The sequence below is a fragment of the Lichtheimia ornata genome, assembly GCF_029851405.1.
Source record: "Lichtheimia ornata isolate CBS 291.66 chromosome Unknown scaffold00178, whole genome shotgun sequence".
NCBI classification, from domain to species: Eukaryota; Fungi; Mucoromycota; class Mucoromycetes; order Mucorales; family Lichtheimiaceae; genus Lichtheimia; species Lichtheimia ornata.
Window position 1 is genome coordinate 1 of NW_026695497.1, and position 17,402 is coordinate 17,402.

Here is a 17,402-nt window from a genome sequence, read left to right on the forward strand (position 1 = left end):
GTGGGAGGAGGGGAAACAAAGAACAGCCGGAACGAAAAACTAAGGTAACATTTACTCGGCAGTGATTGGTGCTTGACAGGTCCTCGTGTCACTGCAATTGCAATTTGTTTTCAATGTTTGCACGCACCATTGCGCAGCATATGCATGTTCATCCATGGAAGCATTAAGAACAATGACACACTTTCTTTTTGATGTTGTAGATAGGTTCATCTTTATGTATAGTATGGTATGATGATAAGAATGATGATAAATTGAATGCGAATATATGTATGCGGTAAATGAACATGGTGAGGTATACATGTGTGTGTGTGTGGGGATGGTAGTGGTGAAAACAAAAGAGCATTCTATCTAAAACATGTTCACCAGGAACACCTGAAACAATGGTATGCTTGTAGCAATGTTATGGATAATGATATATACGATGATGATGATCGGGGGCACCGAAAGATAAGATATGCTTGAGTATATACGTGCCAAGAGGATTGATTATGGTTTGGCTTGCATGGTTAACGTCGAGCGTTAGGACAATGGGCTTCATGAGAGAATTGGGATACATCCACGCCACAAAGAGGACAGAATGAGTATGAAGTGATGTTGTTGGTGTGGATAACGTGGCTTTGGTTCTTGCAGCACATGCTTTGAAAAATTGTGTTGTGTATGAAAAGATTTAAAGAAAGGCGGGGAAAACGACACGTCGTGGTGTCCTTTTATAAGAATTGGGTTGTTGTGGGTGGTGGTTGGTGGCCATGCGAGTTTTAGTTGTCGTGTGACACTTGCCTGATCGGTGGTCCGTTTGCCAAGCTGTTTCAGCAAATAAAAAAGCTGCTCGGCGGGCTGTGGCTATTCTAAGAATTAAGATTTCTTGCTAAGCATCAAAGGGATAAGAATGTGATACCAGCCATACCACGCGTGCAAGGCACAACCACCAACCACTTTTACGCTACAAATAACTGGTCCAATTGAGCCTCGATGGCGAGGCGCAGCACCAATGGTAACACGAGTATAAAGAGAAACAAAGACGTGTCAAAAGTTTATTCCATTCTATTCTTCTACTACAGCTACCATTTGGTCTTGCCACCCTTTTTCTTCTTTTTCTTGTTTGCATTCTTGTTGGATGAAGCGCTTGCGGGCTTGGATGGCTTGGTCTCAGCCTTGGGTGATGAAGACGAGCTTTCGGTTCCTCGGCTGCCTCCAATGTTAGCACTTCCCGTTCCGCCAATACCGCCACCGGCTACGAAGGTGCCTTGTGGACCCTTACCAGCGGCCTTTTTATTTTTGCCCTTCACGCGGTAAGTGGAACGCTCCCGTTTTGGTATCCAGCGCTCCGGATCGGGTGTCTTCTCGGGATCATAATCCTTGGGTAACAATGGTTTTCTTTTCTTTTTTGTTTTGGGCTTTCTTGTACGTGTGCTACAAAATATTCAATTCATCTCAAGTTATTACCCAAGAACTCGTTCCATCCATGTACTCCACCCACATCACATGTTCCCAATAAGCCCCCAAATAATTACCTGCTGGTTTGTTTCCGCACATAGCCACGCTTAACACCTGGCACCATCGTCTCCAATGCCGACATATCCAAATGATCCAATGCAACAGCAGGTAACGAGTTTCCATATTGCTCAGCTTTAGCAGGATCCACTTCCACATAGGCAGCAATTAAACCAGCCAAGGCTTGCGCATCCGTTGGATCAGCACGCACCAATTGCTCATAGTCGGTAACTGCATCCTGATAACGTCCCGTCTTTAGCTTGAATGCCGCTGTTTGTTTCATGATGGATGTTGGTGCCTCAGAGCTGAAGTCTGCATCCGTTTTCCAAAATTGTGATGCCTTGTCCAAAAGCTCCATTGCCTTGTCGGATTGTCCAGTTTGCTCATACAACCACACCAATAGTGCAACAACGGCTGGTCGGTAGTACTCCTTTTTGTTCTTTTCACCAACACGTGAGAGGTATTGTTCCAAAGTGCTCAAAGCCGCTGCTGGTTGAGATTGCAACAACTCGACTTGGATCGTAGCGAACCAGATTGCAAGTGATGATGGATGTTCCTCGGCATACTTTTTCAATTCCTCAACTGCAGCTTGTCCTTTGTGTTGCTGGTAAGTTGCTGCTGCCAATACAAGATACAACGTCTCATTCTCAGGATAAGTTGCAATCAACTTGCGTGCTGAATCCCGACATGCTTCAAACTACACCCATGTTGTCAATGATTCTATTCCTTACCCCGTCCTCACTCATCCATGACGTTACCTTGCTCATATACAATTGCAATAAAGAATCATTCATAGCAATCACACGCTTTTGATATCGCTTCAAACGTGAATCAGCTTCCTTGCTCGTGGCCATCTTCAGCTTTTGTGCAGCATCAGAGAGATTCTTTTTCTTTTGACGCACTGCCACAATATTGTTGGATGCAACAGCCTTGATGCTCATGTCCTTCACGGTACTATATATAGCCATAATGCACACATGAGATACCTCAATCCACACATCAACCACCCTTCCCTACTTTACCTTGATCCCAATACAGATTGATAGATCTCCATCGCTTCCTCCACGCGGCCTTGGATCTGATAAGTGTAGGCCAATTGTGTTGCAATGACTGCCAACTCTTCATCGATTTCCTCCTGGGGTACATCCGCTTCTGTCAAACGTGCATTGCATGTCTCTATTCATCCACATGTCAGTTTCCACGTGATCCTCTCCTTACTACAAACTTACTTCTTGCCACCTCTAATTGCTTGCGTGCGTCGTCCAATTCAAGTCTTGCAAGGTGAAGTGATGCTGCATTATAGGCAACCTCGTATTGCGATTCATTGGAAACAGCGATAGGCTCTGGTTTGGATGAGGACGATGGTGCTGAAAAGGCGAGACCCGTTTGAGCGGCAAGCAAGTTCACTTGAATCTCCTCGTAGATGGGATCATTCTTGTTGGTTTGCTCCAAAAGCGATTCGTATACAGCAATGCATTCAGCATACTTGTCTTGCGAATACAACTATATATCCATACATCCCTCTCTTAGTATCACTCTTAGATAGTCGTCCACGTATATATTACCAGCTGTGCTTCGAGATATAAAAGACCAGGGCTCGTCGTGTCGTTGGCTGCCTTGATGTCATTCAACAATTCGAGTGCTTGCTTCAGTTGGTTGGTGCGATAGTAACAATAGATTCTCTCAAACGATAAGTCGACATCGGTGCCCTTGAACTTGCGTGCAATGAGAGAAAGCGCGTCATCGTACTGGCCCAAGCGAATAAGCGTCACCACCTTGCAATGCAATGCTGTTTGATCATTGGGGCTTTGTTTAAGAATGTCGTTGCAAAGCTCGAGACTACGGTCATCGTTGCCCTCGATGGTTGCTCTCTGTAAGTCTGTGAATAACGCCGGTAGAGATGACGCCATGACGTGGGTTGAAGGAGGAAAAGAGAGTTGAGATACACAGCGAAGAAGCGAGCAACCACTGAAATTCTGTCACCGCTGCTTGGGAATAGGACCACATCTATCATTTGGAGAAAAGCATACACCTATCATCCCTCTCTAACACACCGTTCTTGATTGGATACATACAGCTCAATGAAATATGGACCCCTACGATAGGGCATACATAGCATGTTTAACATTGTTGCATAATAAAAGAGCATTGGAAAAGGTCACTTCTTGAAGCATTTGTTGAGTATACCATATGATTGAGATATCCTTTAATGGGACCCATTACTACTCACGATACATCTATGGCCTTCCTTATTCACCGCTCTTCTATCATAAAAGTGAAGCGCTTGCATTGTATACTAACCTGCTGCAAGCGCGTAATGAAAATCCACAGTTTGCATCTTATTGAAGAGTTGGTACAGCAGCTGAGTGCCTTCTAATGACTTCTTTTATTACTATGCTTCCAAAAAGATATATAGCAAGCGTAGTATCCTTATTACTAAAGCACCGTGATACAGTGTCTCGATAATCTATCAAAGCGTATGCATTTCCTGCATGTATCTCCCATCTATGCAACCTGGGATCAATTATCATTGACCAAGAAAGGAGAAATGGTGGTTTCACGCTGCTGCGGATCACCCTTGGAGACAAACAACACATCTATTGCTATAAAAAGCTACATCATTTACCACTTGAATCACCAACTTGCAAGTATCAACGTGACATCTGATGCCCAAAAGTAACATTGTAATGAAGGGAATTGCTTATTTATGATTTGGATTGACATATATAGAATTAAATGTGTGTGTGTGCTGGAGTATTGGAGATGACGTGATATGCAGAATGCGGGGAAATACGTTGTACATTGGCTCATCCAAGGTGTCAAAAGGGAACCTCCCCTGGTTGTCGTGGCAACTTGATCCATTTTAGGAAATTCCTCGTGACCCACCGCAGCAGCCCCACAGCGCCTTATTTATCACCAGGTCATTCTCACCCGGGTTTTCCCTCCATCTTTTCTTTGTTTGTATCCAGTTTTTTTTCGCCAATATGCTGTCAACCTCCTCGAGCCCTCGTAGCTACGGGAAACGAAAACCATTGATTCCAAGCTCAACTACATGTGCTAATGAGCGGTCTTCTGATGACGGTCTCTTTGCTGCTCATGACACCAACTCAATGACCAAACCCACACCGTTACCTCCTCCAGCGACGCATGAAAGTGAGAGTACAACCACAAAAAAGTCATTGAAACGGCATGAAAGTTATTCTTCGCTTGATGACGAGGCATTACTGGAGTCTGTTATGGATGAAAAGTCAACCAGTGAATTATTGGATGTGTTTGGAGAGCGGCTTGAACAAGAGATGGATGCCATTGAAGATAGTGAAGCAATACAACAATCAAGATCAGCTGAGCATCAAGAGACATGTGTTCGAGCAATGTATATGGGAGCTGCATCATCCAGTGACAAGCACTTGGTTTTCTCCAAAGTTGCTCAAACGCTGATGCTTTGTCACGATTATACACCTTGCAACGTGTTCAAGGAGAGAAAGCGACACATTAGAAGGTTAATGGCTGGGGAAGAAAGTGATAATACCATTGTGGATGCGTATGAAGACAGTGGTCTCTCCATCATTGAAGCAGACTTTACATGGTCAACTGGAAGACGCAAACAGGCTCTGCCTTATGTGCGACAGCTCCAAGGATTGAGCAACAATGGATTGTCCATGGTTGATATGAAAGATGAGGAAGAGCATGAGGATGATGAGGATGAGTTTATTACCTTTGCTGGAAAGAAGCAAGTTGATCTATGCTTTTACTTTTTTGAAGATCGGCAGTATAATGCTGTGGTTGAGGAAGACATGGCTACATTATGGGAGATTCAGAAATTGGGTGTACCTATCCTTCCCCTTCTTACAAGTGCTGCAATCTCGGATGATGATAGTGGTGTTGGTGTGGTTGATAGACGCATTCAACTTGCTGATATGCTCACGCTTTACAGAGTGCAATGTGTGGAATTCCCAATGCTGCTTGATATTGGTCCCATGCCATCTTTTGCTACCCAATTCAAAGATCAACCTCTTCTTATCTTGTCAATCGATCAATTTATTGCCTTGGAACGACGTACAGTGCTCGGGGTTTTGCATCAGCAATCTTCCATACCTCAAGACAAAAAGGAACCTATGAACGAATGTTGCCATCATCCACCACATACAGCTGATAATATCCCATCATCAGTACCAACAACACCCAAACAACATGATCGTAAACGGCGTTTTCTCAAACACCAAACAGTTTTCTGGCTCATTCTTATGATTTCAAATGTCCTTTTATCCCTGATTTTCCGAAACGTTGCTCTTCGACAAGAACCTCCCAAATCATTTGCTTCACTCGCCATGCTACACGACGACGACAATAGTATCATCATTGAAATTGAGCTTGCATCAAGTACAGGAGCATACAAAACACACCATAACCTCTTTGCATGCGATGATGGCCCGCTGGCAACCTTGGAAATCCACCAGGGTTACGCAAAAGTTATACCACTACAAGGACAACAAGGTGACAATACCCATTGCTCCTCCTCATCTCAAAATACATCATCATCATCATCTTCATCTACTACATCCACCGAAACACCCGAAACCGATATCACTGCAAGCCGATGGGACAAGATTGTGCAAACTACCCAATTTTTCCTTCATCATTACCCCAAGTTATTAGATATCATGTTTACCAAAGCTCATGCTTGATGCATATAGCTAATGTAGATGACCCACTATTTGCTTTTTACTTATTCACGATGTATTCATGTAATAAATCGAATGACAACAAAGATATGAATTTGCTTTTTAAATATCACGTACAATGCTTTCTATGGGTGCGTTTTCATAGCAGATACGATAAACGGTTTCAAAAAGGGGGAATTCATCGACGAGACCACGTGGTGCGAGGAAATCATGGACCTCTTTGGCTGTTAAAGTGCCTTGTAATTTTTGGCCGTGAAGGAGCTCTTGTTCCAATACATCGATGGGTTTACCGGTTTTGACAAAAGCCTCAGCAACTCTTCGATTACGCCCACCAGCACAAGTAGTGATCAAATCTGCCACACCACATGATTCGAAAAAGGTTTCATTCTCGACGGTGCCGAAAAAGGTCTGACCAAACTTTCGCATCTCTAAAAGACCGCGTCGTATAATGGCTGCTTTGGTGTTGCTTCCGTACCTGATCAAAGATGCCATCTTTGAGTAACATGCACCTTGTTTCTCATTCCCTCCCTCACTCACTCACTCAACTCTCTTTTCCACCCCAACAATAGTAGCTCAACGACCCAACGTTTGGATTGTCCAATACGTTTCATCACGCATCCAATCATTGACTCTACTTACCCCAAACCATCTGAAAAGCCAGCACCCACAGCGACAACATTCTTGAGAGCACCACATAGCTGGACACCCACAGCATCCTGTATCACATTGACGCGAAAGTATGGCGTGTTGAATAGCTTGAAAAACAGGTCGCCATCTTCCGAGGTACATCCAATCGTTGTCTCACAGAATTTTTCTTGAGCCACTTCATCAGCAATGTTGGCACCACTCAGGGCAGCCACTCGAAGACCTAGTCGCTTGGCGATCTCTTCTGAAAACAAGACTACCTGATCAGGCTTGATTTCAAGTCCCTTGATGAGTGAGATGGCTCTTGCATTGGGAGCGATCTTGCCGGCCAAGTCTTCGCACACTTCTCTAACAAACTGGTGTGGGAGTACAAAGACCAACACGGTTGCGTCTCGACATGCTTCCAAGAGATCCGGTGTGGCCTTGATATTATCAGTAAACTTGATGCCTGGTAAGTACCTTTTATGCAGCAGGTCAGCCTACGAGCCGTTTATTCTATTCATGCAATGTATTGCTTACTTTGGATTTTCATGATCTCGATTGATGAGCGTGGTCAATTTCTCGCCCTGGAATGTTTCTTCAAACACCCATTGCCGCACCTCCGTATCAAAGACATCTTTATGCTTCAATACATTTTGACCAATGATTTTGCCTACAGCAGAACCCCTATAGCATACAACATTATCAATAAAAGAAGAAGAATGGGATGGATGATGATGATGACAATACTTGCCAGTTGCCAGAGCCAATGATGCTCACGCGTTCCTTATTGATAGTGGTGGATAACATGCGTCTTGTGGAAAGAAGAAAGAAAGATCTCGTTGGGTGTGTAAGGCGATATTTATAGGCTGTTGAGAAGATGCAACGTGCACTACCGATCATGCTGTTTTAGGGCAACCGAGAAGGAAAAAGAAAAAAAAGAGAGGGCACAAGGCTGGGATGAATGCAACTTTGATATTGTTGGTTCAACTCCCGCATAGCTCCCTTCTCGCACGGTTCTCCTCCTCCTTGTTGCCATGGCTGGGTTCATTGACTACTACAACAACACACCACTTTTTCTTTATTATGACAAACATCCATTTGCTCTTTCATGTGAATACTCCCTCATCCTAAAATACATTCATAAACCCAGGTTTCCATGGACAAGAAAAAGTAGTCATCATCCATACTATCACGTCGGTTCTGTGGAACATGAGGAAGAGGAGGAGGCGTGCATGTAAACATTACACCTGACATAGTGCACGTGGATCCATCAATCAAACCCCATCTTACATACCATCTAAGATCAAACAAACACTAGTTTATTCCATGACATGTAAGATGAATCAAAGGATTGGGTGTAGTATACGTATGATGTACATATCTGCTAATGTAAACATTATCATCGTTCTTTGTTTGGTTGTTGACATGGCTGGTTCCTGAATGAAAGAGAGAGAAAAGTGTGGGTGGTTGGTTGGTTGTCAAGGGTGATGATCTCTTCAAATGACGAGTACTCTGTGTATCATTCATGATCTTAAATGGTTGCTTTGTACCATGGTGCAACTATCAGCAGCTCTGATGCATGAATAAAAGGGCTGGGTTGGGGGCGTGTGTGGGGCATCCATATCATTTCTTTAGCTGGATCGATTTTACATACAAGGGGATTCCCAACCCACGTCGTTTCTTCTCACCCTCTTCCCAACACATCCGCCTCTTTATCCTTGGTCCTCATCATGAGCTACATTCCTCCCCAGGAATTGCCGAATCTACGACGTTACAAGTATGGTGGAGTCGACAAGTCGCTGGTGTCCCGCTATGTCCTTACTCCATATTGGAACAACCTTGTCAAGATCTTCCCCCTTTGGATCGCGTAAGCATCGCATGTGTAATGCAACCCACTATCAACCCCCCCGCCTGTGAATGGATATCGATATTGACATTGCACGTCTAGTCCAAACATGATTACACTTCTTGGGTTGCTTTGCGTGGTGGCCAACGTAGCAACGCTCTTTTACTACACCTCCGACCTTGGTCCGTGCCCTAATTGGGTCTATTACACGTAAAGTATTCTACTACTACTTGATTCCATTGCTTGAAATTCATGTCTTGTCATAGATTTGGATTGGGTCTCTTCATGTATCAATCGTTGGATGCAATCGATGGCAAACAGGCACGAAGGACTGGATCATCAGGACCCCTTGGGGAGCTCTTTGATCATGGTAAGACAACCAGCGAAAGGTGTGTGTGTGTGTGTGTGTTCATGGGGCATTGCATGGTCTCATGATGGTTCATTTTGGTAGGATGCGATGCATTAAACACAATGTTGGGTTGTCTCACATGGGCATCCGCCACGTATCTTGGCCAGAGCTGGTGGACTGTAACTTCTTTGTGCGCAAGTCTTGGAAACTTTTATCTATCCACTTGGGAGGAGTACCATACCGGAGTCCTGTATCTTGGATACTTTAGTGGTCCTGTGGAAGGTGTGCTGATGCTGGTGGGCGTTCAGTTGATTTCGGGTTATTTTGGCAAGTATCATCATCATCATTGCAACAATCTTTACCTTTTATATCCTAACCTTTGTGATAGGTCCCGCATTTTGGACATTACGGATCGCTGAAATATTACCCATCACCCAGTGGGCTACGGAGCCATGGAAACGCATCGTTGGCGGGCTGCAGTTGAATCATGTATTGATTATTTTTGGCGCCATTGTGCTTTTGTACAACATTTTTGCTGCGTAAGTGAATGAACGTTATATATTCATTGTCTTTGGTTTAGCTGATGGATATCATGCATAGATTGCTGAATGTGATCATTATCAAATTCAAGCCTACTGACCACTCGCATGAAGATCGGAGTGTTCTCAAAGCCCTCGCCGGTCTTTTTCCTTTTGTGTATATCATGTCAACTTCTCTTTATTGGATGCACCTGTGGCCAGATATAGTACATGAGCATTTGACTTGGTTCATTTTCATGCTTGGATTATTGTTTGGACACCAATTGGGACTCATGATTACGGCACACGTAGCAAAGCTTTCTTTCCCGTATTGGAATACTCCCGTTTACTTGATCCTTGCCCTTGGGTGCCTTGCTGCCTATGCTGATGTTTATTCGGAAGGGTAAGATGCAGGATGTTGGGTGCTATATGCAAGGGTATTGACATGCTTATTAGGGTAGTGGATATCAATCATCTTGCTTTACTCAAGGCACTTTTGGCCATCTCCGGTATCCAATACGCTATGCTCGTTCGCGGCGTGATCAATCAAATTTGTGACTTTTTGAAGATCAAGTGCCTTAGACTATGATTCCTTTACAATCTGTGTATAAACAATGAAACAACCCTGTACCTATACTTAATAAACAGATTCGTTTACAGTATTGACATTGAATTCCACGTGGTAAAATGATAGGGCAATCCGTTCATCTTCTCTGTCATTTTTGATCCAAGGTTGCTGATTTACTGATCTTGGTATATACTTTAGCTTCCATTTGCTACGCCATAAAGATGAGTGCTATGCATTTAGGTTTGAGGGTCTTTTTTCGAGTGCATGATGCAAATCATTATTCAACCGTTTAGCTGACAAAGAATTAGGCATGCGATACTAGCAGCAGCAAGGAGACTGGGTAATGTTTAACCAGGACCCTAAATACCTATAATAGCATTATACTATGTCATGTGGCTGTACATCTCAGTCAATAAGCAACATGATGCTAGATTGAAACAACCTTAAAATACCCCCAACACACAATGCCGTGCACACAGCAATGTTTTACTTTGATCGTCTCATCAACAAACATAGCAATACCATCCATTACTGCCACCACAGCCACTTTTCTCCTGATAGTATACATGTGCTTACAATAGATAGAGAGAGCAAGCTTAATAGTTATATAACACGTGACACAGAAAGAAGGAAAGTTTAATGAATCTCGAGAGCACAAGTGTGTGTTACAAGGAGATTGGAATTGGGCGTCTGTGAACAATCGATTTGTACTTGCTCCCACTCATTTCAATCCAAAAAGCTTCTTTCTCACTTCCTCTTCACTCTTTTTTTTTACTTCCCCCCTCCCTCCCTCTTCCAATCCTTGTGATTTCTCCCCCCTTCTTTTTATCCTCGTGGCTATTCTTCTCGTTTTGAAACCATGTATCTTTCTAAAGAAAAAGTCAAACCGCCTCGCAACTTACGATCAGCACGTCGATCGCTCGTCAAGAATCAGATCTCTACACCCATTAGCGCACCTACTGCATTACAAGGCGCAATAGCAGCACCTAAAAAGATCATCAAGGCATTGTACGACTATCAAGCACAACGAGCACATGAGCTTTCATTTGCACGAGGCGACTTTTTTCACGTTATCGGCCGAGAAAATGACGACCAATGGTTTGAAGCATGTAACCCGGCAACCAATTCGAGAGGCATTGTCCCTGTCAGCTATTTCCAGGTGCTCGACAAGTCTGAACGCAACCTTGCTGTAGCACCACCTCCACAGCAAAAAGCTGATTCAGGTTTCCTTGATAACAACGGCAATACAACATCTCCAAGTAAGTAGAGAAAACGTCTATTGGATTCCTTTATTCATAACGACATCAACGATTAGATCCAGGAAACGGCAGCATTAGTAGCAGCAGCAGTGGAAGCATTGGTGGTGGACCGAAAAAGATGCAACCCCTGTACGGTGTCGTGTTGTATGATTTCCAAGCAGAACGATCCGACGAGCTGGATGCCAAAGCGGGTGAACCTATCATTGTCATTGCTCAATCCAACGTTGAATGGTTTGTCGCCAAACCCATCGGACGCCTTGGTGGACCTGGATTGATCCCAGTATCCTTTGTCGAGGTGCGAGATGCATTAACCGGTCGACCTGTTGGACAACCGCCATCCAATATACCGCCAGTTGAAGAATGGAAGAAGATGACTCAAGGTTACGAAGCATCTAGTATCTCGGCTGGTTCATCCATTTCATCCGGCACATCCGCACGTCCACAACATGATGATCATCCCGACAGCTTTCAAGATAATATGGCTATGCAACATCCTACAAGTGCTATTGTCGAAGAAGCCAAGATTGATTCGTATATTCTTGAGGGTGACCAATATTGGTTCATTGTGTATGCAAGGTTGAATAATGGTCGACATCGTGTTCTTTATCGATTGTATGAAGGCAAGTGTTAAAGAGTACATCAATACCCAATGTTTATCTAACCCAAACCAAACCCAACAGATTTCTATGATTTCCAAATCAATTTGCTCAACGATTTCCCAGTCGAAGCGGGCAAGGAGGATCGAGAAAGAATACTGCCTTACATGCCAGGACCATTGACAGATGTGGATGAGGATATTACTGGTAATTATACAATGGGCATAAAAGGTTATCAGCCTTAGGACCCGAGTTGCTGATCCCATTTGTGATAGCCGAACGACAAAGGGACTTGAACAAATATTGCGCCGAGCTATTAAGTCTTCCACGCTATTTGGCTGAAAGTTCGTTGGTGCAGAGTCAGCTTTTTGGCATTCATGAAGGAGATATTGAAACCGATCAATGCTTGTTACCCACTGAAGATGACAATGGATCAACTCAAGCACCACCTCCACAACCACCAACGACCACCTCTGCTGCTGCTGTTGCCCCGACAACCACCGTTAGCAGTAGTACAAGCACACCTCGAGCAGCCACATCTACTGGCACAGTGAAGCTAAAGATTGCCCACAAGGATGATATTTTCGCCATCAAGGTGCCAGCTGATAGCACGCTTGAACAATTGCATGAAAAGGTGAAGGATCGCCTTGGTTTCCCAGTATCATTACGTTACAAGGATGACACGTCGGGTCAAAGCTTGCCTTTGGAAACTGAAACAGACATGGAGGATGCATTTGCGTCTGCTATCAAGCTCGGGAAACTAACAGTCTATGCCGAAAGGATATAGTCCCAATAATGTTCCTTGCTATTCTTAACATCCACCCAATATTGTGCTCTTCTCTTACTCTCATTGTGCACACACACACACACACGTCCCTCTTACCGCTGTCTGATCTCCCCCATTAACTCTCCCCCCCCAAACTACTACACAGCCCTTTCCTTGCATTCCACGATAACTTATTTTATATATTTACTTGATACATTGTATTCACATTCATATAAAGGATTCTTTCAAAAACAGCATGATGATCGCTCCTTCCTCCTGGTACGTGTACGTTGTGTCATTCGCCTTAGACTCGAGTCACCAAATTGTACTCCACTCCCACTTCGCTCTGGATCAATTTGTCCTATATACACGTATGCATTATTCAACCTTGTTGACATGACATTTCCCAACACAATAATAATAATACTTGCCCGTTTCAATTTTGCTGAGAATGGATCGTGCACATTTGAAAAACATCTCCTCCACTGCATCTCCCGTCAATGCACTTGCTTCCAGGAACATCATTTCTGTAAACGTAAATGTTATTATTACATGCTTTTCTTTTCTATTCGCATCTACTACACATACCATTTTCTTGAGCGAATCGGCTCGCTTCCAGATAAGATACTTCACGTTCATCATCTGCCTTGTCTACTTTGTTGCCAACGAGGATCATCACCAATTCTGGATTGGCCAACGTACGCACATCCTTTAGCCATGATCGTACACCGAGAAACGTCTCTCTACTATAAAGATAAAACGAAGCGTGTGTGTGTCAGCCTTCATATCATTCATTCATGCATGTCGCCATTCATCCCACCATCCTTCCAACACCCTCCTCTCTCTCTACCCCGATTCATCATACCTACTTGCAAATATCGTATACTACCAGCGCACCCGCTGCACCGCGAAAGTAGCTTCGTGTTAATGATCTGCAGAAAGAAATCCATCAGATGCCGTATTTTGTGCTTGGTTGCTGTTGCACTTGCCGAAACCGTTCCTAGGTAACCATCATCAGTATCCCACCATGCATTTACCTAACCCAAATAGCATTCTCCCATATACCTGTCCAGCAGTGTCCCATATTTGAAGCTTGATCGACTTGTCGGCGATGTGTACAATACGTGTTCCAAATTCCATACCGATTGTGTTTACGGAATCCTTCTTGACTAAGAAAGAGGAGGGTGTGGTGTGTCCATGTTGAGCATCGTACAAGAACCATAACGTCCCGGGAATATACATACACTGGTTTTCAAGAAAGTGATGGAGGAGACAGGATCTAAATGGGCAATAAAAGAGTGAGCCAAGTCCATTACAACGTGTGCGTGCGTATGTGTGTATAGGATAGATAGACTTACTTGCCAGTACCAGAGTCGCCGACAAGAAGTAGTTTTAATAAAAAGTCTGCAACGAGTGAGCATATTGACCAAGTGCTTGAAACGTTTCATTACCATATGCATCCGCCAGCATGACAATGAGGAGGGTGAGGGGGTATGTGGGTTGGGGGGAAAACGAGAGAAAGGGAATCAAAATAGGGAAGAAGGGGTGACAAGAGCTGCAAGAGCTCACTTTATCGCTATTTGTGCCACGTCTCACGTGAAATGCCAGGGCTTCCCATTTTTCTCGGTCGTTCCGTTATCCCCCATACATTGAACTTGCCATCTCGCATCATTTGAGATTGGATAAAGAAAGGACTTTGCGCTTTTATTTAGAATACTAGACAACAACAACTCTCATGCTCCTCTTGCATGAAAAGGATACATTGTCGGGGCCTGCACACACAGGCCACCACCACCACCGCCGACAGCAATCTCATTGTTCTCCGTTTCAAGGTGGTGTGCAACAAGAAATGATATGACATGCAGGGATTGGGCGAGACTCTTGTTGCTTAGAGAGTGATTGCATTTAGCACGTAAACAAGCATGCTGTACCGGGTATTCATGCATACTCAGCATTATCGACATCATAACATTCCCTTTCTTAAACCTCACTTTTCATGTTACGGCAGACAAGGATCCAATAGTAGATAATCATAGAGTTATTGAAAATGATGTGACCATACAAATGGAAAGATGACAAGTAGTACAAGTATTGACCACCACTCGTCAGTCGTATACTGATAGCCACTACAACTAAACTATAACTCCAAATACAAATTGCTGCCATCGACTTTCTTGTCACCCATGGCCATGGTGCCACCATTGGTAAGATCATCAAAGGCCACAGCAGGTTGAGGAGAAGATGCTACCCGTTGCTGTCGCCGTCGTTGTTTGAAAAGCTATATCATGGAAGCTCATTTGAGTAATGGTGATAACATCGTCTTTTGTATGCCTGCGGGTATAATGAATTGAGCTGACAATGAACCAAGCTTTGTATGTACTTTGCAAGAGGTATCGCTGGGCATTAATACTATCGAATTTATTATCTTTGCAACACAAGTGATCGAGGCTTTACGATGTATTTCGTCTATCAGAATGTGAAATAGGAAGCTTTAACGAATGATACATATAAGGATGTAAATGATCTGATCCCGCTTTTCGACCGTAAATTGGTCTAATCTTCCCCCTTCAATCCAGAAGAAACTAAGTGATCCATCCTGCACATGCAAGCTGATACGCACGATACCATTCTATATCCAAATTTCATTCAATACAAGTCGAGAATAGCACATTGCAGTGTGGATGTTTATGAAGTAAATAGATGAAGAAACAACATTGCAAATTGAATAAGATAAGATACGGGGTGGGGGTGAATCACATGGAGACAACCGGGAGGGATGCGTATTTGTATTCATAGTGGCTGCAGTAAACACCTTCTTCCATGATTGCAAAAAAAGCTGTTGCATGCGTTGACTCGAGCAATCCAATATCATCCATGCCTGTAAACACCTTTCGTCAACTCCATCCCATCCATCATCCTCAGCAGTACATGTAATTTGATCCACCATCCTTGCTACCAACACGACAAGTAATCACCATGATCGTCATCACTGCATTGATTGAATCCCTCCACCATAAACATTCCAAATCCAATATGTTGATCGAAAGAAGACCGAGAGGTTGCTGTTGATATGTTTCCTTTTCCCATCCGGGCCTTGGCCTCTCACTTTGTGGGTCATTTTCCATCGCAGCTCTACTAGCTGCAGGTTCCTTGTATTGCGGTGTAGCTGATGACTGATATAGTGCCGTCCAAACTAGACATCAGGTTCTGAATGGGCCAAGGGAACCAAACCAGTCAATAGATCCATTCTTTCCATCTCATTTGCCAAACTAATGCAGTACTCATATCCATATCCATAAGAAGTCGTATGTATTGAAGCATGTTGCTACACGTAAATAAAGCTGCTTCTATATGATCGCTATCTGCTGTCCACGTGAAAAGGCTGTAAGACGCGCTGCTGCAAGTGAAGAGTGCTGTTTGAGACAATGGAGTAACGACAACGACATTGCTAATGGTAACTGCTGCAATGAATGCTGTTGCGTTTGATCGTGGTAGAGGAATATGCAAGAGCTCGTATTGTGTCAAGAGACTCGTGTGTTGTAGTAGAGTGACAAGAAGGCTGTGTACACGTCATGGAACTTGCCATTCGGTCAAAGACGATCGGATCAAGGTGGTTGTAGGATTGACATGATGGGTTGAAGCAGGACAATCGTTCGCAGTGGAGTTGTACTTGAATGGGCCAGCAGTTGAGAATGGGAAGAAGAGGCAAATAAGGTGGGAGTGGAAGAACTGGAAATCAAATCAAATAGGTTTTTCTGATGTTTTGGATGATGTTTCTTTGTACAAGCGTTGTTCAATCAAATCCCCTCGAATCAAGAAAGTTGAATGATAGGCATGCTGTACTGGAGCAGCACAATCGTTCACATGCATTGGATTGGGCAACAATGGAGAATGGGAGGACTGGGTTATTAGCTGGCTTTAGGAACTACACCTAAATGGTGTACAAGTATCATGCATCGCCTGTGCTGATTGACTCAAGTTACACAACACATCCCTCTGCATCTTTGGCTCTATTATAGTCATACTACTTGACAATGAACAAAGACCTCTTTTCATATAGCATCACGCTTACAGCATATGTAAAATATAAAGGTGCCTGTATCTCTAAACTTTACAATCAAATGTGGGGTCTCTATGAGGACAACGTTGCTCGGCGGAGTCAGAGCGATCTTGTGTCAAAGTATGAAGTTCATCGTGGCCAATCCCAGATTTCGCAATGTCGCTACCAGCCAGACTGGATCTGGGGGTCGTCCTCTTCGACGACGACGACCAAAAAAATATTTTTTGGGCTAGTTGCGACATTGAACGCGAAACTTTCACACAAGGTGCTGTTGGCCAAGCCGAGCCCATTGCTGTAATAAAAACCCCACGTTTCATTGTAAAGTTTGGAGATACAGGCACCTTTATATTTGTAAGCGTGATGCTATATGAAGAGTGGTCTTTGTTCATTGTCAAGTCGCTGGACCCTGACAGAGCAAAAGATTCAGAGGGTTGTGTTGTGTAACACAGCTACGTTTGCATGAATGAAAGGGTCAATGTATAATTACTTTATGGATCATCTAGGAACAGGCATGTATTGCTAGCTAACGGCCGCTTTTATCCAATCATCATTGTTGCGAGATCCACTGCATGGGAACGATGCCCCTGCTCTAGACATTCATTTCCATGATTAAAGTAGGTTGATCCGAGCTGATTTGACT

The 17,402-nt window shown here is 43.7% G+C and overlaps 6 protein-coding genes across 6 annotated transcripts; 3 read left to right on the top strand and 3 right to left on the bottom strand.

The window, feature by feature from the left end:
- Positions 1-1,058: 1,058 nt before the first annotated feature.
- Positions 1,059-3,401, bottom strand: O0I10_012917 (uncharacterized protein; the record flags this gene model as incomplete). The annotated part of the gene is made up of 6 exons (XM_058492799.1): positions 1,059-1,410; positions 1,512-2,188; positions 2,250-2,445; positions 2,514-2,667; positions 2,721-2,994; positions 3,057-3,401. 6 exons carry the CDS (start codon positions 3,399-3,401, stop codon positions 1,059-1,061), a joined length of 1,998 nt encoding a protein of 665 aa, XP_058336430.1.
- Positions 3,402-4,475: 1,074 nt separating this feature from the next.
- Positions 4,476-6,176, top strand: O0I10_012918 (uncharacterized protein; the record flags this gene model as incomplete). The annotated part of the gene is made up of 1 exon (XM_058492800.1): positions 4,476-6,176. The coding sequence occupies one exon, from the start codon at positions 4,476-4,478 to the stop codon at positions 6,174-6,176; it is 1,701 nt and encodes a 566-aa protein (XP_058336431.1).
- A 99-nt stretch (positions 6,177-6,275) lies between these two features.
- On the bottom strand, positions 6,276-7,607 carry O0I10_012919 (glycerol-3-phosphate dehydrogenase (NAD(+)); the record flags this gene model as incomplete). The annotated part of the gene is made up of 4 exons (XM_058492801.1): positions 6,276-6,648; positions 6,813-7,277; positions 7,338-7,484; positions 7,552-7,607. The coding sequence occupies 4 exons, from the start codon at positions 7,605-7,607 to the stop codon at positions 6,276-6,278; spliced, it is 1,041 nt and encodes a 346-aa protein (XP_058336432.1).
- A 923-nt stretch (positions 7,608-8,530) lies between these two features.
- Positions 8,531-10,102, top strand: O0I10_012920 (uncharacterized protein; the record flags this gene model as incomplete). Its single annotated transcript, XM_058492802.1, has 7 exons — positions 8,531-8,667; positions 8,749-8,856; positions 8,913-9,016; positions 9,098-9,322; positions 9,384-9,534; positions 9,596-9,916; positions 9,970-10,102. The coding sequence occupies 7 exons, from the start codon at positions 8,531-8,533 to the stop codon at positions 10,100-10,102; spliced, it is 1,179 nt and encodes a 392-aa protein (XP_058336433.1).
- An 838-nt stretch (positions 10,103-10,940) lies between these two features.
- O0I10_012921 (uncharacterized protein) lies at positions 10,941-12,723 on the top strand (the record flags this gene model as incomplete). The annotated part of the gene is made up of 4 exons (XM_058492803.1): positions 10,941-11,340; positions 11,397-11,960; positions 12,021-12,143; positions 12,212-12,723. The coding sequence occupies 4 exons, from the start codon at positions 10,941-10,943 to the stop codon at positions 12,721-12,723; spliced, it is 1,599 nt and encodes a 532-aa protein (XP_058336434.1).
- Positions 12,724-12,947: 224 nt separating this feature from the next.
- O0I10_012922 (uncharacterized protein) lies at positions 12,948-13,924 on the bottom strand (the record flags this gene model as incomplete). The annotated part of the gene is made up of 5 exons (XM_058492804.1): positions 12,948-13,063; positions 13,134-13,229; positions 13,291-13,448; positions 13,572-13,634; positions 13,740-13,924. The coding sequence occupies 5 exons, from the start codon at positions 13,922-13,924 to the stop codon at positions 12,948-12,950; spliced, it is 618 nt and encodes a 205-aa protein (XP_058336435.1).
- Positions 13,925-17,402: the final 3,478 nt, after the last annotated feature.